Below are 22083 nucleotides of genomic sequence, written 5' to 3' on the forward strand. Positions count from 1 at the left end.
TATCTCTCTTATTTCCCATCCCCCAGGACCCCAATCCCACGGTCCCACATCCCCCCAGTGCCCCCAGTCCCACTCCCCACTGCTCACTGGGTTGCTGTCACACCCCAGACACCAAATGGGGTTCCCTATCAGATCACATCCCTGTAGGCACCCCAAACCTGGGGATGATCTCTTGGGGCACTGCCTGGGTGGCTTCCCAGGCCCTGTTGGTGTGGCAGGAGAAGTTCTGGACCCCAAAAAAAGGGCTCCACCAACACCAGGAGATACCTGAACCCTTCCTGCTGTGGCAGCTCAGAAAATCCATTTTCCTGCAATCCCTGGGAGTGTTTCCTCTTCCAGTGATCTCTGGGGATGTTGGGTCTAAGCTCAAAGGGTTAATTTATCAGGAATTAACACCAGGGTGCTTTATTGCCAGATTATTTCCCCCCCAGATTTGGCAATCCCCGAGCTGCTGTGCCCTGGGCTGTGGCACGGCCCCTTCTTTGGCTGCTGTCGAGGAGGGACAATATTTCCTGTTCACGTTTAATCGCAGATCCCTGTGCTGGGAATGGATTTCTTTCTTTCCATGTGCCTGCATGTGCATGAGCAATGCCCAAAGCAGATCTCAAGTGAATTCCTGTGTTGCTCTTTCTCCTGCTGCCACTTCCAGAGTTCTTCGTGACGCTGCGAGCTCCACCCTTGGTTCCACATCTTGTGGTTACAATGAGCAGAGTATAAACTGTATGGCAAAACCATAAACTTCTGTCCCAAATTGGATTTCCTGGTCCCCACGATTATGTGCCTGGCATATCAAAGGTATATTTAAAATTTGATTCTTGCTCACATGGAGTACCAAAATTTATCAGAAATTTGATTTTTCTCACCTGGCATATCAAAATTAGTAAAAAATTTGATGCTTGCTCGCCTCGCATATCACAAGTCTATCAAAAATTTTATTCTTGCTCACCTGGAGTATCAAAAGTTTATTATAAAATTGGTTTTTCTCACCTGGTGTATCAAAAGAAAATAAAAATTTTAGGCTTGCTCACCTGGAAAATCAAAAGTTTATTAAAAAATTGATTTTCACTCTCCTGGTGTATCAAAAATCTCCCAAAATTTGATTTTTGCTCGCCTGATGAGTCCACTCCAGCTCCTTTAGCACCTTTCCTGCAGATCCCCTCACTTCCCAAAATAAAGCAGTTCCTGCAGCTTTCGTTAAAGGCAAATGAAAACTTTGTTTTCCAAACCTCAATCTTCAAAGAGGGGATGGAGAATTGTTCCTCCCTTTTTTTTGTTCACTGCAGCCCCTCATGAAGGACCTGGGGGGGTTGGAGCGTGTGCAGGGCAGGGATGCAGTTGGGGAAGGGTCTGGAGCAGCAGGAGCGGCTGAGGGAGCTGCTCAGGACAATTAAAAAAGGATGAATGATCCATTCAAAAAGCTCCCAAGTTCCTGATGTTATAAATGTGAAACAAAAGTCTCAATTTTTAGCAAAATCTAGATTGCTTTATTTTATATAAGCAGAGCAAAGCAGTGCTGGGGAATGTGAGGGGTCACTGCCCACTCCAGGCTCCAGTGAATTTTGTTTTGCTTTTTCTTATAGTGTGGTCTCTCAGGGTAATCAATAATTTTTGGTTTTTTCTGTCCTAATTTTGCCAGGCAAGCAGTGGTGGCCAAAATAAACATCCATAAAATCTCTGGGAGTCAGTCCCATCAATAACCATCAGGTCTGGGTAGATAAAGCTGCCAGAAATCAGGAAGTTCAAGTCTTGTAGATAGGCATTCATTGATAAAACAATGGAAGGAAATCTGATGTTGCAAAATCAATCAGACTATTGGAAAGTCTGATTTTACAAACTGGTAGCAGATACAAATTATTTAGAAACATAATATTCATAACAGGGGAATTAAAACAGAATGATTTAATCACATTTTTACTCTATCGAGTGTCACTTCAGACTTTTGTATTCTGTTTTATACAAACCTCAGTACTTCTGTGATTAACACAAATCTTTCATCAATTATCACACTGATTTGAGGCAACAAACCAAAAGAAGCACTGGGACGATAAAAAAAAAGAAAAACAGAAAAGGGATGAAAAATAAAATAGAAAAAAACGGGAGAGAGGCAGCAGCACCAATTTATTTCTGAAAAACCTGGTGTTTCGCCCAGGAAAGACTTTTTTCTTTTTTGATTTTTCGCAAACCAGGGGAATTTCCCTCGCTAGCCCGCACAGCTCCTGAACTCGCCCTGGAGCTGCGATTCGGGAATTGCCCACCTGAGGGCAGCAGTGAGAGCAGGAAATCAGCTGCAGTTCCGAGTGCCACCAGCAGGCGGAAGCAAGAGCCCGACCCCGGGGCTCGGGAATGGTTTGGGATGGTGCGACCTTAAAGCGCGTCCGGGGCCAGCCCTGCCAGGCCAGGGACATCTTCCCCTGGGCCAGGCTGCTCCAGGGCCTGCCCAGCCTGGCCTGGGACATGGCCAGGGACGGGGCAGCCACAGCTTCTCTGAGCCAGGCCATCACAGGGAATATGGCGGTGACGTCACTCGCCATATCCGATCGGACCCTGCCCTCTGGCACTGGGAAGCCATTCCCCCTCTTCCTGGCACTCTCCGCACGTGTCTAAAGTCCCTCCCCAGCTTTGCTGGAGCTCCTTTAGCCGGCGGAAGGAGCTTTGATATCTCCCTGGATCCTTCTCCAGGCTGAGCAGCCCCAGCTGTCTCCACACCCCTCGAGCATCTCCGTGCCCTCCTCTGGACTCGCTCCCGCAGCTCCAATTTTCTCTGTGCTGGAGCCCGGAGCTGGCAGAGCGACCCCAGTGGGAATGGCTGATGGTGGGAAGGGCTCCGTGCCTGCCCCACTCCCACCCCAGAACCAACACCCTGGGGCTGTGGGACACGGGGACATTCAGAGCAGCACAGGGACACGGGGACAGCCCTGGGGCTGTGGGACATGGGGGACAGCCGGGGCAGGAGGCAATGCAAGGTCTTTGGGACACGGGGACAACCCTGGGGCTGTGGGACATGGGGACAGCCGGGGCAGCACGGGGACAGTGGGACACGGGGACAGCCCTGGGGCTTTGGGACATGGGGACAGCCGGGGCAGGAGGCAGTGCAAGGTCTTTGGGACACGGGGACAGCCAGGGCAGCACAGGGACACGGGGACAGCCCTGGGGCTGTGGGACACGGGGACTTTCAGAGCAGCACAGCGACATGGGGGACAAAGGGCCAGCCCCCGTGTGTGACACAAACATGGCCTCGGGGGTGGGACAGGGACAGCAACGACACGACAGGTGCTGGGGAGGGATTTACCAAAATAAACAAACGAGGCAGCAGGGTGGAATCCTGGGGGCAGGAGAGAGGAGAAGCTGCCAGGGCTGATCTGTTCTGCGGGAGGCGGCCCCGAGCCAGCAGCTGGGCTGGAAATCAGGGACAGGGGACAGGGAGGGACTGGGGAGAGGGACAGGGGACAGAGAGGGATTGGGGAGATGGACAGGGGCCAGAGAGGGACTGGGGAGAGGGACGGGGGACCTGGGGAGAGGGACAGGGGACAGAAAGGGAATTGGGGAGTCCTGAGAGAGGCACAGAGGTACCTGCGGAGAGAGACAGGGGACAGAGAGGGACTGGGGAGAGGGACGGGACAGAGAGGGATTGGGGAGAGGGACAGGGGACAGAGAGGGATTGGGAAGTTCTAAGAGAAGGGACAGGGAACAGAGAGGGACTGGTGAGAGGGACAGGGGACAGAGAAGGATTGGGGAGAGGGACAGGGGACAGAGAGGGACTCGGGGAGATGGACAGGGGACAGGGGGACCTCGGAAGAGGGACAGGAAACAGAGAGGGACCTGGGGAGTCCTGAGAGAGGGACAGGGGACAGAGGAATTGGGGAGAGGGACAGGGGACAGAGAGGGGCTGGGGAGAGGGACAGGGGACAAAGATGGACTCGGGGAGCCCTGGGAGAGGGACAGGGGACAGAGAGGGATTGGGGAGAGGGACAGGGGACAGAGAGGGACCTGGGGAGAGGGACAGGGGACAGAGAGGGACTGGGGAGAGGGACAGGGGACAGAGAGGGACCTGGGGAGAGGGACAGGGGGACCTGGGGAGAGGGACAGGGGACAGAGAGGGAATTGGGGAATCCTGAGAGAGGCACAGAGGTACCTGCGGAGAGAGACAGGGGACAGAGAGGGACTGGGGAGAGGGACAGGGGACACAGAGGGACCTGGGGAGAGGGACAAGGGAGAGAGGGACCTGTGGAGAGGGACAGGGGACAGAGAGGGATTGGTGAGAGGGACAGGGGACAGAGAGGGGCTGGGGAGAGGCACAGGGGACAGAGAGGGACTCGGGGAGTCCTGGGAGAGGGACAAGGGAGAGAGGGACCTGGTGAGAGAGGGACCTGGTGAGAGGGACAGGGGACAGAGAGGGATTGGTGAGAGGGACAGGAGACAGAGAAGGATTGGGGAGAGGGACAGGGGGACCTGGGGAGAGGGACAAGGGACAGAGAGGGATTGGGGAGAGGGACAGGGGACAGAGAGGGACCTGGTGAGTCGGGGGAAGATGAAATGCTGCAGCTGGAGCCCTGCAAACAGCACAGCAGGATGTGGAGCCCCAGGAGCAGGCTGGTGGGAGGTGTTGCCGGGGTGCTGCACCCCCCAGACCGCTCTGTGAGCCCAGAAATTCCATCAGACCCCAACGAGCTCCTGCGCCGAGCTCCTGCCGAGCTTATCAGAACGGTGTCTGCCCCCAGGAATTCCTGCCGGATAACGAGCTCCTCCTCCAGCAAACAGCCTTGGGAACTCATTTTTCTGGCCCGAAGGACAAGCCAAGTGGAACACTTTCGCTGTGGAACTTTCAGAGAGTTCCTGACTCAGACTGAGCTGGGATGGCAAACGACGGTGGCCAAAGTCCGCTCTGTGACCTGTGAACGCCCTCCTGAGAGCTCTGGAGCTCTCCTCACCCCTGGAGCAGAGCAGAGGCACCAGCCCCTCCCTGGGCCCTCCCCTGAGCTCCAGGATCATTTCTCACAGGTGTGAACCTGTCCCTGCACCTGTACGTGCCCTGTGCTCCTCCTGTGCCGGCAGCACCTGCACCTGCCTGCTGCCAGCTCCTCTGTGTGTGTGGGAGTGCAGCAAAAACTCTGGGAATGTTCCTGTTGGATCCTTCAGCCCTTTAGATCTGGGCTAAGTCAGGCTGGGCTCATTTAGGTTTAGACTGATTGATAGTAGTTTTTTTTTCTCTGTATGGTTTAATTGAGTGGGTAGCAGAGTGAGCTTTGCCAATGAACCTTGTGGTTTTGTTTTTATTTTAAACCTGCCTTTGTTGGTGCCACCTTAAAACCTTTAAAAGCCGCTCTTGAAACTCTCTAGCACAGGAGAGGCCTGGGAGCAGCAAAGGAAGAGCAGGGAATGTCTCTCCAGGGAGAACACGGAGACAGAAATATCAGCCAGGGCTGGCAGCTGCCAAGGAGAGGGGCAGGAGTTGCCAGGCTGGACTGGGCATCCAGGAATTATGGAATTGTTTGGGTTGGATGGAAAATCCTGAGCCCACCGGGTCCAGTGTTGCTCATGGCACCGCCAAGGCCACCCCAGACCGTGTCCCCAAGTGCCACACACAGATCTGTTAAATCCCCCCAGGGATGGGCACTCCAGCCCTGCCCAGGTAGCGCCTTTCCAGGAAGGAATTTTCCCAAATATCCAACCTAAACCTCCCCTGAGGCCGTTCCCCTTCCCCCATCACTTGTTCTCTCACCTGGATGTGTCCTGCTGGGGTCCCCCCTGAGCCTTCCTGTCCCCAGGCTGTCCCCTGTGGGGACACCAGGACACCCTGGGACGGAGCTGGAGCCGTGGGAGGTGAACAAGACAATTTATTAACAGCAGGACCAGGATGGGGCCTCGGCCACGCGGGGTCTGGGGGTGCCACAGGCAGGGACTGTGGCTCGGGGGCTCAGGGGTGGGGACAGGCAGGTGGCTGGAGTGGCTCTGGGGAACTGTCCGGGAATGGGCAGGGCTGGTGCCTGGGGGGGTCAGGGAGTGCCTCCACATGAGGACAGTGGCTCAGAGCAGGAGGGTGCCACAGGCTCAGGGGCTCTGGGGACAGACAGGGACAGTGGCTTGAGGGGTTCTGGTGGTACATCCACGTGGGGACGGCGGCTCGGGGTGTCTGGAGGTGCCACAGGCAGGGGCTGTGGCTCAGGGGGGTCTGCAGTGCTGCTGGCACTGCCCCTGCTCGTGGGGGGACGGGGAGGGGACAGGACAGGACACAGGGGGGTCCAAAGTGCTTCCAGTCCGCGTTCAACGCAAGGGGGAGGAGTATTCACAGCAGGGAGGAGCCCCCGGGGGCAGGAACCGGGGCCACGGGGGAACCGCGATGACAACGGCAACAAAACCGGGGAGGGGATCCCCAGTGGGCTGGGAGGGGATCCCAAACTGGGCTGGGAGGGATCCCAAACTGGGCTGAAGGGGATCCCAGCCAGGGAGGGGGGCTACTCCTTGGCCCTGCCGATGATGGCGAGGATGTAGAGGAAGATGTTGATGATGTCGGTGTAGAGGTTGAGCGCGGCGAAGATGTACTCCTCAGGGCTCAGGGCCAGCTGCTTGTTCCCCAGGATCAGCTGCGTGTCCACTGCCAGGAACTGCGGGATGGGGCGGGGTTGGGGGGCAGGAAGCACCTGCAGGTCCCAAACCCCCACCCCAAACCAGCCAGGCACCCACAGAACATCCTGCACCCTCCAGCCCAGCCCAATCCTGCGTGTCCCCACCGAGCTGGAGCAGCCAGGGGTGCTGGTGGCACTGCCCGCCCCTCAGCAACTGGGGACTTGGGGAGAGGAACAGGGGACACAGAGGGGACTGGGGACAGGAACAGGGACACAGAGGGGCCTGGGGAGAGGAACAGGGGACACAGAGGGACTTGGGGAGAGGAACAGGGGAGAGAGAGGGACCTGGGAATTCTGGGGACAGGAACAAGGGACAGAAAGTGACCTGGGGAGAGGTACACGGGACAGAGAGGGAGATGGGGAGTTTGGGGACAGGAACAGGGGACAGAGGGGCCTGGGGATTTTGGGGAGTGGAAGAGGGGACACAGAGGGAGATGGGGATTTTGAGAAGAGGAACAGGGGACACAGAGGGAGATGGGGAGTTTGGGGAGAGGAACCGGGGACACAGAGGGGCTGGGGAGAGGAACAGGGGACACAGAGGGAGATGGGGATTTTGGGGACAGGAACAGGGGACACAGAGGGAGATGGGGATTTTGGGAACAGGAACAGGGGACACAGAGGGGCCTGGGGAGTCCAGGGAGACTCACGCAGGTGAAGAGCAGGGCCCCCATGGAGGCGTAGACAATCTCCATGATGCGGTTCCGGATGAAGATGCAGAGGATGGCGAAGAGCATGAGCACAACGAGGCAGACCACGAGGACGCCCCGGCACGAGGTGAAGTCGTACTTAGTCTGTGGGGAGGGGGATTGAGGGGCTCAGAGCCCGGTGTGGAGCCCCCAGAGCCAGCAGGGACTCAGAGGGAGGGGTCATCACCCCGTTCAGACCCAACAGAGCCAGCAGGGAGCTGGGGGAGGGCTGTGCACCCTGCCTGGGGTGCAGAGGGATGAGGGGAGATCACACAGCCCCCCAGGAACCCAGCAGGGGATTGTACCCCCACTTGGAGCCCCCCAGGCAGGAGCAGGGGCTGACCTGCAGGGAGAAGATGACGACGGTGAAGCAGACGACGACGGTGATGCCGACAGCCATGATGACGGCCTCAGTGTCGTAGAAGCTGGCGATCATCCCCACCATGTAGGACAGGCTGACGGTCAGGATGGACTGGGAAGGCAAGGGGGGAACCCATCAGGCCTGTGTGCCCAGCCTGGCACCCCCAAACCCGCCGTGTGCCCCCCGGCTCAGCATCCCCCAACTCTCTGTGTGCCCCTGGCTCAGCACCCTCAAACCTTCCACCCCAGCACCCCCCCTGGCCCAGGGGATCCCCAGACTCATGGCAGCCCACCAGGGACACGAGGTTCCAGGGGTGCTTGCGGCGGAAGTCCCCGCAGCAGCTGAGGACGATGAGGGAGATGAAGAACACGGCGTAGGACACGTAGTACGTCCACACGTTGCGCTGCACGAAGCCCCGCACGCCTTTGACGAAGGTGAAGACGGTCACGAAGGCGAAGGTGACGGTCAGCTGCAGCGTCAGCACCAGGAACACCTGGGGACAGGTGGGGAGGGGTCACAGGGGGGGCCCCCGACGCCCCCAGGCCCCGCCCGGAGCCCCCCCGTGTCCCACCTTGCGGATGAAGGCCTGGCGGACGCTCTTGTCGTCCCAGTGCGCCGAAGGGAAGTCCTGGTTGTCATAGTAGGAGGGGGGCCCGTCCTCGTGGTAGGTGCTGTGCAGGGGGGCTGTGGGGAGGATGGGGGGGGGTCTCAGGAGCTCTGTGCCCCCCCAAATCCAGGTGTCACCCCTCCTAGGGTCACAGCCAGCGCCATCCCTGATGGGCACGGTCCCCAAACTGCCCCCCAGGATGTGTGGGGCAGGAGCCAGGACCCAAAGGGGTGTCCCTGCTGTCCCACTGGGGTCCCCTGAGCTGCCAGACCCCCCCCAAATGTCTGCACAGCCAGGGACAGCACTGCCAAAACAGGACCCCCCCTCCAAGGGAGACTCCCCAGGCTGCTCTCAAAGCCCAAAGCCCCGCACACCTGCAGCCGCCAGACTCAGAGAGGAGCCCGGGAGGGGGTCACACACACACTGGGGGTCCCCATTTGGGAGCCAGGAGGGTGACACACCCAATTTGGAGCTCACCATGGGGTCACACACCCCATTTGGAGCCTGGGAAGGGGTCACACAGCCCATTTGGAGCCCCCATCTGGGAGCCAGGAGGGTCACACACCCCATTTGGAGCCCCCCCACCCGCAGTACCCCCCCTCACCCCCTCCCCATTCCCGGTACTTACAGTCCTGGTCGCCAGGGACCATGGGCTGAGGCTGGGCATAGGGTGGCTGCCCATAGGGGCCCTGTGGGTACGGCCCGGGCGGGGGGTACGGCCCAGGGGGGTACGGCCCGGCAGGGGGGTACGGGGTCGGCGGGGGGTACGGCGCCGGGCCCTGCGTGAAGCCCGGCTGGGGGTAGGGGGCGGGGGTAAATTGGGGCTGGGGGTACGGGGCGACGGGGTAGGGGGGCTGGGGGTAGGCCGGTGGGGCCGTCGGGGGTTGCTGCCCCCCGAAGCCGTCGCTGGTCACCAGGAAACTCTTCTCGTGTGACATGGTGTCCCGCAGGCTGCGGCCGCCTCGGTGCTGCGGGTGAGGGGGACAGGGGGTTAGAGATGGTGGGGTCACCCCCCTGCTCAGCACCACTGTCACCCCACACTGCCAGCGTCCCCCTCCTCTTTGTCACCCCCAATTGCAGCCATCACACCCACTATGGCCATCACCCCCCATGGCCATCATCCCCCATGGCCATTAGCCCCTCGGCCATCGGCTCTCCAGCCATCACCCCCCATGGCCATCAGTCCCCCATGGCCATCACCCCCCCATGGCCATCAGTCCCCATGGCCATTACCCCCCATGACCATCAGCCCCCATGGCCATCAGCTCTCCAGCCATCACCCCCGGTGGTCCCGGCCGGTCCAGCACCGCAGAGGGGGGGTCCCGCCATGGGGGTGTCCCCGCCATCGGGGGGTCCCGTCCCGCTCCCCCCGCGCCCGCCCAAGATGGCGGCGGCGAGGCCGTTGCCATGGCAACACCCCCGGGGCAGGGGCGATTTCGCAGGTCCGGGCCGGCCTTGGGGGCTCGGCCACGGCCGCGGAGCGGTGTGCGGGGCCCGTTCCTGCCGGGATTACCGGCAGCGCTGCTGGGGCAGCTCCTGCGCCGCTTCACTGCCCCCGCTGGGCCGTCACCGGCAGCAGCGGCGTCCCGGCAGGCCCGGCGCCAGGCCCGGCCTCGGTCCCGCCGGGGCCGCCCCCGCTCCCGGAGCGCGGTTACAAAACCGGGCGATGCGGGAGCGGCGGCTGCGCCCTGTGCGGGGATCGCGGTGCCGGCTCCGGGGCCGTAGCGCTGCTGTGCTGGCGGCACCGCCGCTGTTGCAGTTCCGCAGCGGCCCCGGCCCGGCCAACGGGCAGCGCCGGCCGGTGGCGCAACCACAGCGGCCGCGTGACGGCCCCGGGGCTCGGCCCTGCGGCACCGGCACCGCGCGGGGGGCGCGTTTCGGGGGGCACGGCACGGGAGACACCCCGAGCGGGGTCAGGGCACCGCATGGGGGGCACGCTGCATGCGGCACCGGCTGTGGGGGCTCGGCGGGACCGCAGGGTGCGGGGGGGGTGTCCGCATCACGGATTGCGGGGATGCGGCGGGGGGGGCTCGGTGTGCATCACGGGGTGCGGGGGTGCCCGCAGCACGGCGTGCGGGCGGGACTTTGGGGGCGCGGGGGAGCCGGCAGCACGGCGTGCGGGGGGGCGCAGGGACACCCTGCGGGCGGCGTTGCGGGGGTGCAGGTGTTCCCGCATCACGGGGCTGCGGGGGTGCCGCTGCCCGCTCCCCCCCGCCCCGCTCCTCTCCGAGTCCCGTAAGCCGCTTTGCCCTGACGCTCGGTAAAGCCCCGACGCGGCCTATTTACGGCAGCAGCGAGCCTAATCCCCGAGCGCTGCCGCGGGGGGAGCAGCCTGGAGACCCCCGCCGTGCCCGCGGGGTCCCGCTCGGCCCCGCTACCCCCGCACCGCTACCCCGCTACCCCCCTGCTCGCACCGAACCCCGTGCGCTGCGGAATGCGGCAGCGGGAAGCGGCGGAGCGAACCGCGCTCGGGGGCGGCTCCGGGCCCTCCGCAGCCCCCGCTCGCCGCTCGCAGCCTCCGGCCGAGCGCCGGATCCGCCAAGCCCCCCGAATCCCCCCGACCCCCGCTCACCGGGCGGGCCGAGCTGCGCGGGGTCCGCTGGCTGCGCGCCTGTGGGCGGGACTGGGGGTGGGCGGGGTTTGGAGTGGGTGGGACTCGGGAGTGGGTGGGTCTCGGGGTGGGCGGGGCCTGAAGCAGGCGGGACTCTGGGGTGGGCGGGGCCCGCTGAGCGCAGCGTGCGTCACAGGAGGCGGGGCCTGGTCGGGGGCGGGGCCACGGGGGCCGCGCGGCGGAGCGCCCCCTGGTGGCGGCAGCGCGCACGCGGCGCGGGTGTCGCGCGTGGGGACGGTCACGCGCCCCCGGTCACGCGCCAGGGACCCCCGTCTGTCACCCTTGGGTGCCCGTGGCATTCCCGTGTGCCTCTGTCACCCGTGGAGCTTTGTCCGTGTCCCCTTGTCATGTCCAGGCTCAGTTCTGTGTCCACTGGTCACGCGTGGGGACGGTCACACATCCCTGGAAATGCCAAGGGACGGTCACGCATCCCCCTGTCTGTCACCCTTGGGTGCCCGTGGCATTCCCGTGTGCCTCTGTCATCCGTGGAGCTTTGTCCGTGTCCCCTTGTCACGTCTGAGGTCAGTTCCGTGTCCCCTGATCACTCGTGGGGACGGTCACACACAGTCACTTGTCCCCCTGTCACCCGTGTAGCTGTCCCCGCGTCCCCCGGCCATTCTCAGGCACGGATCCCTGTCACCCGCGGGGCTCTATCCGTGTCCCTTTGTCATGTCTGAGGTCAGTTCTATGTCCCCTGGTCACTCGTGGGGCCGGTCACGGCTCCCCCCGTCACGCACGTTGGACGGCCACTTGTCCCCCTGTCACCTGCGTAGCTGTCCCCGTGGCCCCGTGCCATTCTGGGTGACGGCCCTGCATACCCTGTCACCCGTGGGGCTTTATCCGTGTTCCCCTGTCACATCAGGGCTCAGTCCTGTGTCCCCTGGTCACTCGTGGGGCCGGCCATTCCCATGCACCTCTGTCACCCGAGGCGCTTTTTCCGCGTCCCCCCCGTCATATCAGCGTCCCCTGGTCACTCGTGGGGACGGTCATGCACGAGGGACAGCCACTTGTCCCCCTGTCACCCCTGGGGCTGGCCCCGTGTGGCTCCCCCTCCGAGCGCTGCTCACCCGCGCCCGTGTCCCGTGTCCCGCGTGGGGTCTGTCCCGTGTCCCGCGTGAGGTCTGTCCCGTGTCCCGTGTCCGTGTCCCCTCCCCAGCCCCGCCCCCCGCCCTCCCCTTCCCGTTTTGGCCCCGTTTCGGTTTCGGTTCTCGCCCGGGGCGGAGCCGCGCGGTCCGCGGTGCGTGGGGGGCCGTGCCCCGCGGGGTGGGGGGCCGTGCCCCGCGGGGTGGGGGGGCCGTGCCCCGCGGGGTGGGGGGGCCCTGCTGGGGTTTTTTTGGGGTCCCCGCGGGGCTGGAAGGGCCGGGGCGATCGGGGGGTCCTGTCCCGGGGTTGGGGGGGTACGGGAGGTGCGGGGGTGGGGGGAAACACGGACGTGGGGTGCGGGGACGGGGGTTGGGGTCACGCGTGGGGGGTGGGAGGTGCCAGCCCCAATGTGTGGGTGCTCCAGGATGGCAGGGGGGGTGCTGGAGGTGCAGGGGGTGCCCCCCGACGCCCCCGAGGAGCTGCTGATCCTGTACTTCGAGAGCCGGCGGCGCTCGGGGGGGGGCCCCGTGCAGAGCTGCCAGCGCCTTGGCCCCCTCCTCTTCCTCACCTTCGAGGACCCCCAGGGTAAGCGTGGGCAGGGAGGGGCGTCCCAGTTCCCACTGGGAGCACTGGGATGGGATTTGGGGTTCCCAGTCCCACTGGGAGCACTGGGATGGGGTGTGTGACCATCCCAGTCCCACTGGGAGCACTGGGACGGGATGTGTGACCATCCCAGTCCCACTGGGAGCACTGGGATAGGTGTGTGACCGTCCCAGTTCCACCTGGGAGCACTGGGATCGGGTGTGTGACCGTCCCAGTCCTACTGGGACCACTGGGATAGGATTTGGGGCTCCCAGTCCCACTGGGAGCACTGGGATGGGATTTGGGGTTCCCAGTCCCACTGGGATGGGGTGTGTGGGTTCCCAGTCTCACTGGGATGGGATTTGGAGTCCCCACTCCCACTGGGATCACTGGGATAGGATTTGGGGGTCTCAGTCCCACTGGGATCACTGGGATAGGATTTGGTGTTCCCAGTCCCACTGGGACCACTGGGATGGGGTGTGGAGTTCCCAGTCCCACTGGGATGAGGTGTGGGGTTCCCAGTCCCACTGGGATCACTGGGATAGGATTTGGGGGTCTCAGTCCCACTGGGATGGGGTTTTGGGTTCCCAGTCCCACTGCGATGGGATTTGGGGGGTCTCAGTCCCACTGGGATCACTGGGATGGGATTTGGAGTCCCCACTCCCACTGCGATGGGATTTGGGGGGTCTCAGTCCCACTGGGAGCACTGGGATGGGATTTGGGGTTCCCAGTCCCACTGGGATCACTGGGATGGGATTTGGAGTCCCCACTCCCACTGGGATGGTATTTTGGGTTCCCAGTCCCACTGGGAGCACTGGTGCTGTGCCTCCAGGGGTCCCAGGGGGTCCCAGGGGTGCTGGCTGAGCCCCCAGTGACCCCATTTCCCTCCACAGACGCACAGAATGTGCTGGCCCACGGCAGCCACAGGCTCGGGGGAGCTGAGCTGGGCGTGCGCCCGGCCCCCCCCTGGGACCCCACGCACCTTGTGCTGCACAGCCTCGACCCCGGGAGCCCCCCCGAGCCCCTGGACGAGCCCCTGGAGACCCTGCTGGGGGTCCCCCCGGGCAGTGCCACCCTGTGCCAGGGCTCTGTGCCCGGCTGGGGCCTGCTGCGCCTGCGGGACCCCCTGAGCCCCCCAGGTGGGACTGGGGGCCGTGGGGGGGACACGGGGGTGGGATGGGGACCTTGGGATGGGATGGGGATGTTGGGGTTTGGACAGGGACACCAGGGGTGGGATGGGGACACCAGGATGGGATGGGGATGTTGGGGTTTGGACAAGGACACTGGGGTGGGATGGGGACACCAGGGATGGGATGGGGACACTGGGGTGGGATGGGGACACTGGGGGTGGGATGGGGACATTGAGGGTGGGATGGGGATGTTGGGGATGGGATGGGGACACCAGGATGGGATGGGGACATTGGGATGGGATGGGGATGTCAGGGGTGAGGCTGTGGAGGGCAAGGGGGATGGGATGGAGCTTCCAGGGCGTTGGGGAGCAACAGGGCATGACAGGTGGGGGGACAGTGGGGCCAGGAGTGGGATTGCTGGGCTGGGGGCGTGTCTGGGAGCACTGGGGTGGCATTTTGGGGCACGGGGGCGAGTGGCACCGTGGTGTTGGCGGCATGCACGGTGCCAGCGCTGCCCGTGCTGCAGAGCTGGCGGCGGCGGAGCAGCGGGCACGGCAGCAGGGGCTGGCGCTGCTGCGGGTGCCGCAGAGCCCCGCGGTGCTGGTGCGGGCAGCGGGGCCGGCGCTGAGCCGGGACCTGCTCGAGCTCTACTTCGAGAACCGGCGCAGCGGCGGCGGCCGCGTCACGGACGTGAGGATGCTGCCAGGTGGGCGCGGGGCCGTCGTCACCTTCCAGGAGGTGGCAGGTGAGCGGGGAGCCCCGCTGGTGGCAGGGAGCTGGTGGCAGGGACCGTGGGGAGCCGCTCTGGGCCACCAGCTGCCCGTCAGTTTGTCCCCCCGCAGCCGCAGAGCGGGTGCTGCAGAGGCCACACCGGCTGCAGGACGCGGTGCTGGAGCTCGTCCCCCACTTCCCCTTCCTGGAGCTGCTCCTGGACACTGTCCCCACTCCGGACAGGGCCTGTCCTCCTGACACAGAGCCTGTGCTGGTCACGGAGCCCTCGCTGGACACAGATTGCCCGCCGGACACGGCGCCCAGCGTGGCACACACGGACCCTCCGCCGGACACGGCCGCCACAGTGCCGGTGCCGGCAGCACCAACATCGCACCCAGTGCTGGAGCAGCCACCAGCCGCCGTCCCCAGCAGCGACAAGGACACAGAGGAGCTCAGGGCCGTGCCCAGCCAGGCCCAGCCCCCAGGGCCTGTGTCCACGGGGGTCCCGGAGCTGATGCTGGCGGTGCCGGTGCAGGACGAGGTGCTGGTGCCGGCGGAGCCGGGAGCTCTGCGGTACCTGCAGCAGCACCACCAGGACGTGCTCGGCAGCATCCCCGAAGTGTCCCTGCTGTCACTGGAAGGGGGGGACATCTCTGGGTTCCGGGTGAGCTGCAGGCGGGGCTGTGGGAAGGTGTGGGCAGGTACAGGCAGGGCTGTGGGAAGGTGTGGGCAGGTACAGGCAGCATTGCTGGGAGGTACAGGCAGGGCTGTGGGAAGGTGCAGGCAGGTGTGGGCAGGTACAAACAGAGGTGTGGGCAGGTACAGACAGGTGTGAGCAGGTACAGGCAGGTGTGGGCAGGTACAGGCAGGGATGAGCAGGTACAGGCAGGTGTGGGCAGGTACAGCCAGAGGTGTGAGCAGGTACAGGCAGAGGTGTGAGCAGGTACAGACAGGGTTCAGGCAGGTGTGAGCAGGTACAGACAGGTGTGAGCAGGTACAGGCAGCTGTGAGCAGGTACAGGCAGGGATGTGCAGGTACAGGCAGGGATGAGCAGGTACAGGCAGGTGTGAGCAGGTACAGCCAGAGGTGTGGGCAGGTACAGACAGAGGTGTGGGCAGGTACAGGCAGGGATGTGAGCAGCCCTCTGTGCTGTGCTCCCACCTCCCCGTGCTCAGGCACATCCTGGTGCCAGAAGCTGCCAGCCCCGTGGTGCTGCCCACACTCCCCAGGTGGGTGGGGAGCTGGGCAGGTGCTGGCACACAGGTGCTGACCCTGTGACCATCTGCTGACAGGTGAGTGGGGAGCAGGGCCGGTGCCAGGCAGTGGCAGATTTCCTGCAGAGCCTGCTGGACTCCGTGGCCTCGCACTCCACAACCTTGCGCTTCCCTGGAGTTGCCCGCTTCCTGTGGGACCCGGCCGGGCAGAGCCTGCTCCAGGAGCTGGAGAGCCGCTTCCAGTGCGTCATCCAGCTGGAAGGGGAACCCTGGACCCCTCCAGATCCCCAGGTCAGCCTCGTGGGGAGGGGTCTGGCGAGCAGGTGCCCTTGTGCTGGTCCCTGCCGTGGTGGTGATGTCACCCCTCGATCCCCACAGCTGGAGCTGGAGGAGCTGCTGCCCCCAAGCAGCCACGGGGACCCCCGGTCACCCTCCTGGCCCCTGGACCTGCCCGAGGACACCAGTGCCGCTGCTGCTGATGAACGTGATGATGATGGCTTTCATTCCAACGCAGGTGAGGGTGCCACAGTGGGGTGAGGGTGCCAAGGGTCCTCAGGGCGGCACCTCACGGTTGGCACTGCGCTGCTCCCACAGAGGAGATCAAGGAGGTGATGGCAGCGCTGCACCCGCGCAGCGCCAGCGGCCGTGGCACCCCCGAGCTGTGGCCTGGCACCATCCCCGGCGGGGAGTGGGACCCTGAGGATGAGATCCCGTACGCGGCCGGCGGGGACGGTGCCAGCAAGCTGCTGTCGCACACCAGGGTGGAGGAGGAGGTGCAGGTGGCCCTGGCCATCCAGTACTCCATGGACAACACGTGGTGCGAGGAGCAGGATCTGGCACGTGCCACCGCCCTGTCCCTGCACTCCTACAGCCGGGAGCAGCAGCAGGAGCAAGCCCAGGAGGATGCCGGGCTCCTGGCCGCGCTGGAGGCCTCGCTGGAGGAGGCTCTTCAGGCGGCAGACGTGGCGCGGGTGGCGGTGTTCTGCTCCTTGGAGCAGGACGTGTTGGCGGTGCTGCAAGAGCTGGAGCGGGCGCTGGCGGCTCAGCAGCGGGCACGGGAGGTGGTGAGCGAGCGGCTGCGGGCACTGCCGGCCGCCGGGAGCTGCGCGCTGACCCTGCTGCGGCGCCGGCACGCCGTGCACCTCATCCTGCGCGGTGACACCGCCACGCTGCGCGGCTTCGCCGACTACCTGGGCCCTGCCGCCCAAGAGCTCGCATCGCTGCTTCAGCGCCTGCCACCGCCAGGGCACGGTGCCACCACCGCTGCCACCACCACCGCTGCCACCACCACTGCCACAGCACACTGGGTGCGCTGGGACCCCTCTGGCACCGCTGTCCCCTACGCCCCCGAGGCAGCGGCGCAGCTGGAGCAGGCCTGGTTGCGCCAGGAGCGCCGGCTGGATCTGGTGCTGGACGGGCGACCCTTCACCGTGCATTTGGAGCGCATGGAGGAGTTCGACATCGGCAGTGCCCGCGCCGTGCCCGTCTGCCGCAGCCAGCCCCCGCTGGACAGCACCTGCTGCCTGCTCGGTGCGTGTGGGCACCGTGGGGCCGGCCCTGCCCGTCGCCGTGCCCACGCTCACCAGGGATTTGTCCAGCAGGGCCAGAGGTGCCTGGGCTGGAGGAGGAGGTGCGGCTGATGGCGCTGCCTGAGGACTCGGAGGAGTTCTGTGACACGGTGAAGCATTTCTGCGCGACGCTGGAGGAGCTGCACAGCCAGCTCAGCGTCGTGCAGGTGGGTCTGGGCCCGTGGGACCGCCGGGGTGTGCCCATGGCACAGCAGTGACCCAGCGGTGCCCAGCAGGTGCAGAAGCTGATCCATCCAGTGCTGTACAAGCAGTACCAGCTGAAGAAGGGCAGCGTGAAGCGCGCCTGTGCCGCCGGCACCGCCGTGGAGCGCGTCCTCTTCCATGGCACCACCAAGGACTCCAGCCGCGAGATCTGCCTGCACGGCTTCAACCGCAGCTTCTGCGGCAAGAACGGTGAGCGCCGGGCACGTGTGGGGTGGGCACGGGCTGCCCGTGGTGTGGGAATGGGGTGCCAGGAGGTGTGGTGCCATCAGCGTGGGAACGGTGCCATCAGCGTGGGAACGGTGCCATCGGCATGGGAATTGTGCCATCAACATGGGAATTGTGCCATCAACATGGGAATGGGGTGTCAAGGGGGCAGGGTGTCATTGGCATGGGTACAAGGTGGTGGCAGCGTGGGAAAAGGGCACTGGGTGCCATCGGTGAGGGAGTGGAGTGCCAGGATGAGCACAGTGCCATCAGAACAGGAATAAGATGATCATGGGTGCGTGGGAACAGGATGCCAAGGTGGGCACGGTGCCCTTGGGGTGGGAACAGGGTGGTGAGGTGGACACAGTGACATTTGTGCAGGAATAGGTTGATTATGGGAAGGTGCCAAGGTGGGCACAGTGCCAGCAGTGTGGGAACAGGGTGCCAGTGTGGGCACAGTGACATTTGCACAGGAATAGGGTGGTCATGGGAATGGGGTGCCAAGGTGGGCACGGTGCCCTTGATGTGGAAGTGGAGAGTTGAGGTGGACATGGTGACATTTGCACCGCAATGGGGTGATCATGGGTGCATGGGAATGGGGTGCCAAGGTGGGCACAGTGGTGTTTGTGCAGGAATGGGGTGATCATGGGGATGGGGTGCAAGGTGGCCACGGTGCCAGCAGTGTGGGAACAGGGTGGTAGATTTGGCACGGTGACCTTTGCATGGGAATGGCTGCATGGGAATGCACGAGTGTATGGGCGTGGGGTGCCAAGGTGGGCCCGGTGCCCCTGGCACACCCCCCGTGCCCAGCTGATGCCCACCCCCCAGCCACACTCTACGGCCTGGGCGTGTACTTCGCGGCGCGAGCGGCCATCTCGGCGCGGGACCGCTACTCGCCGCCCAGCGCCAACGGCACCAAGTTCATCTTCATGGCCAAGGTGCTGACCGGGGAGTTCACGGCCGGGCGCCCGGGGCTGCGGGCACCCCCGCTGCGGGAGGGCTCCGGGGTGCCCCAGCGCTTCCACAGCGTCGTGGACGACCCCCGGCAGCCCGAAATCTTCGTCATCTTCAACGACACCCAGGCGTACCCGCAGTACCTCATCACCTGCCGCAGCCGCCACGGGGGTCCTCTCTGAGCCCCCTGGCAGTGCCTCGGCTCCAGGGACTCCCTTTTATCCCCCTTTTTATCCCCCTTTTACCCTCCTTTTATCCCCCCAGCACCCCCTGGCACTGGTGCCTCGCAGGGGTTACGGGGCCCTGCCATCGGGACTTGCTGTGCCAGGGAGGTTCCTGCCCTGCCCATGAACTCAGAGTGGGGGGATCCTCGCTTGGGGACGCTCCTGGGCACCCTCGTGCCAGGGCTGGAGGTGGACAGGAGGGCTTGGGGTCACCTGTGTGACACGAATGAAATTTGGGACTGCAAATAAAAATGGGAAGTTTTTAAAAACTGCAAATAAAATTGGAATAAATTGGAGCCTTTTGCATGGCTGGGATTTGAGGGGGGATGTGGTGGGGGGGATGTTCCAGTCCAAGCTGGGAGCATTGGAGTAGGGGGGATGTCTCAGTCCAAACTGGGATCACTGGGATTGGGGTGGATTGGGTGCCAGATCTAACTGGGATCACTGAGATTGGGGTGGATGGGGTTCCAGACCCAACTGGGAGCACTGGGATTGGGGTGGATGGGGTGCCAGACCCAACTGGGATCACTGGGATTGGTGTGGATGGGGTCCCAGACCCAACTGGGATTGGGGTGGATGGGGTGCCAGACCCAGCTGGGATCACTGGGATTGGGGTGGATGGGGTGCCAGACCTAACTGGGATTGGTGTGAATGAGGTCCCAGACCAAACTGGGAGCACTGGAACAGGGGGGATGTCTCGGTCCAAGCTGGGATCACTGGGATTGGGGTGGATGGGGTGCCAGACCCAGCTGGGAGCACTGGGATTGGGGTGGATGGGGTGCCAGACCGCACTGGGATCGCTGGGATTGGGGTGGATGGGGTGCCAGACCCAACTGGGATCACTGGGATTGGGGTGGATGGGGTTCCAGACCCAAGTGGGAGCACTGGGGGCTGGGGTCACAGCTGTGTGTGCGTGCTGTGTCCCTGTGCTGGGTGGTGGCTCTGGGCCACCCCAGGGCTGGACCTGGCCATTCCTGCACCTCTGCCTGCTTCCTGCACCTCTGCCTGCTCCACACCTGCTCCCTGCCTGCTCCACACCTGCTCCCTGCCTCCTCCCCACCTGCATCCTCCTCCCTACCCGCATCCTGCTCCACACCCGCTCCCCACCTCCTCCCCGCCTGTGGCGAGCGCGGGGCCGGGGGTGACACCCACGCCCCTCTGGGGACCCCACACGGGTGTGACACCCGCGGCCCCGGCCCCTCGGGCTCGGGCGGCTCCAGGGCAGGGCTGGCCGTGGCGTGTGCCAGCCGCGCTGACGTGTGCCAGCCCCGCTGGGATCCCGGCGGGCGGCGTGCCAGCCGTGCCAGCCCCGCGCACGTGGCGCCAGCCCCGCTCCCCGCGGCCGGAGGTGAGAGCCGAGGGCGAGGGGAGGTGCAGGGGATGCGGGAGGGGTCCTGGCCGCACGCCCACCCCCTCTGCAGAGCGCGGTGCCCCGCGCCCCGCGGGTGCCCCGGGCGGGGAGTGCCCGGCGCCGCTGGTGCCAAGCGTGCCGGACCTTTGTCCCCTGACGCCGAGGGGCCCGCGGGGCCCAGCGCCGTGAAAAGGGCCCTTTGTCCGGCTCTGGCCGGGGGATTCGCTCCCTGCGCCCGTGCCGGCACCGGCACATGACCGCGGCGAGAGCGGCTGCGCCAGCACCGGATCGTGACGGACGGAGCGAGCGGCAGCGCCGGTACGGCCGCAGCGAGAGCGCGGGGGGTCTGAGCTTTCTCCCCGGTCCCGGCGGGTGGCACGGTGGGCACCGAGTGTCCTGTCGGGCAAGGAGAGAGCCCCGACCTCGGCGAGGCCCTCGGAGGTGTTTGCGTGCCCCGGGGTGGGTGCGGTTCCGCGGGGGTTGCCGGGGTCAGTTTGGCACGCGATGGCCCCGATGAGGGACACGGTGGCGCTGGGGGTCGGGGGGCTGTTCCGCGTGATGCTGCTGGATGTGGCGGGGGGCACCGGCAGTCTTTGAAGCCCCCGAGCCCCCCCCAGTGCGTGTGTGCGCCCAGGTGTGTGTGCCCAGGTGTGTGTGCCCAGGTGTGTGTGCCCAGGTGTGTTCCTGCGCCGCGCTCACAGCGCTGCGGGCGCCGGGCGTGCCCGCAGCCGGCCAGGGCTGGGCACACGCGTGCCCACCTGTGCCCACCCGTGTCCGCACCCAGGTGTGCACACGCACCGGGGGGCTGCGCACACGCCTGTTCTCCGCTCCAGCTCCCGGTACCGGCTCCTGGCTCCAGCTCCTGGTACCAGTTCTTGTTCCTGGTACCAACTCGGGGACCTGGCAGCAGCTCCAGTTCCCGGCAGCAGCTCTGGATCAAGGCACCGGCTCCCGTTCCCAGCACTGGTCCCCGGACCCCGCCCCAGATGCCGGCCCTGACTCCAATCCCCAGCCCCACAGGGGATCCCTGGATCCCCTCCTGCCGTGCCGGTGGCTGCAGCCGTGCTCTGTTCTCCGGCCGCAACAGAGGCTGGTGGCCCGGCAGGGTGTGAGCTGTGCCCAGCCGTGCCAGGGCCGTGCCAGCACCGGGCTGGGGCTCCCATCTCATCCCTCCGCCACCGCGCTCCCCTGGGCTCTGAATGCGGCAGCCGGCGGTGGCCCGGCCACCGGGAAACCGGGAAACCGGGAAACCGGGACACAGTGAAACCGTGCCGGTGCTGTGCCGGTGCTCTACCAGCGCTGGGCCGGTGCTGTACCAGCTCTGTACCGGCTCCGTACCAGCTCCGTGCCGGTGCCGTGCCCACGGCAGCTCCGGGCGGGATTTCCCTGCGGGAGCGCGGGGCGGACGCAGTTTCGCTGGGAGCGCGGGGCGGGGTCACCCTCTGCACACTGGTTGCGGTGGTGAGGGTTAACCCTCTGCATATTTGGTGTACTGGTCACAGTTACCCTCTTTGTACTGGGTGTACTGGGTGTACTGGGTGTACTGGTCAGTTAAGCCCTGCCTGCTGCTGTACTGGGAGCGCTGGTCAGGGTTAACCCTCTCCATACTGGATATACTGGGGAGAGTTAATCCTCTCCGTACTGGGTGTACCGCGGAGGGTTAAACTTCTGTGTACTGGGAGTGTACTGGGTGCGCTGGTCGCAGTTAACCCGTGCCCTGCTGGCTGTACTGGGAGCACTGGTGGGGGTTACCCCCGATGCTGGCTGTACTGGGAGCACTGGTGGGGGTTACCCCCGGTGCTGGCTGTACTGGGAGCACTGGTGGGGGTTACACCCAGGGCAGGGTGTGCTGGTCCGGGTTAATCCTCCCCGCTCCGGGTGTCCGGGGGTGCCTCTCCCCGGGGTGGGCCGGGTGTGGAGGGTGGGGCGCTGAGATAAGGCACCCCCCG

The 22083-nt window shown here is 64.7% G+C and overlaps 3 protein-coding genes across 3 annotated transcripts in view; 2 read left to right on the plus strand and 1 right to left on the minus strand.

Annotated features, from left to right (window-relative positions):
- LOC116999522 (NAD(P)(+)--arginine ADP-ribosyltransferase 2-like) overlaps positions 1-22083 on the plus strand; it is a 703496-nt gene that overhangs the window by 465358 nt on the left and 216055 nt on the right. The gene's annotated exons all lie outside the window — the stretch shown is intronic.
- GRINA (glutamate ionotropic receptor NMDA type subunit associated protein 1) lies at positions 5817-10931 on the minus strand. The gene is made up of 7 exons (XM_033056568.1): positions 10850-10931; positions 8906-9245; positions 8242-8354; positions 7963-8163; positions 7653-7781; positions 7271-7414; positions 5817-6602 (listed from the first exon to the last, which is right to left on the minus strand). The coding sequence occupies exons 2-7, from the start codon at positions 9213-9215 to the stop codon at positions 6453-6455; spliced, it is 1047 nt and encodes a 348-aa protein (XP_032912459.1). The 5' UTR covers positions 9216-9245; positions 10850-10931; the 3' UTR covers positions 5817-6452.
- Positions 12369-19030, plus strand: PARP10 (poly(ADP-ribose) polymerase family member 10). Its single transcript, XM_033056959.1, has 10 exons — positions 12369-12556; positions 13447-13692; positions 14210-14428; positions 14526-15058; positions 15687-15899; positions 15987-16122; positions 16203-17138; positions 17207-17343; positions 17410-17590; positions 18434-19030. The coding sequence occupies exons 1-10, from the start codon at positions 12397-12399 to the stop codon at positions 18739-18741; spliced, it is 3069 nt and encodes a 1022-aa protein (XP_032912850.1). The 5' UTR covers positions 12369-12396; the 3' UTR covers positions 18742-19030.

This window comes from Catharus ustulatus, chromosome 1, assembly GCF_009819885.2.
Source record: "Catharus ustulatus isolate bCatUst1 chromosome 1, bCatUst1.pri.v2, whole genome shotgun sequence".
Lineage (NCBI taxonomy): Eukaryota > Metazoa > Chordata > Aves > Passeriformes > Turdidae > Catharus > Catharus ustulatus.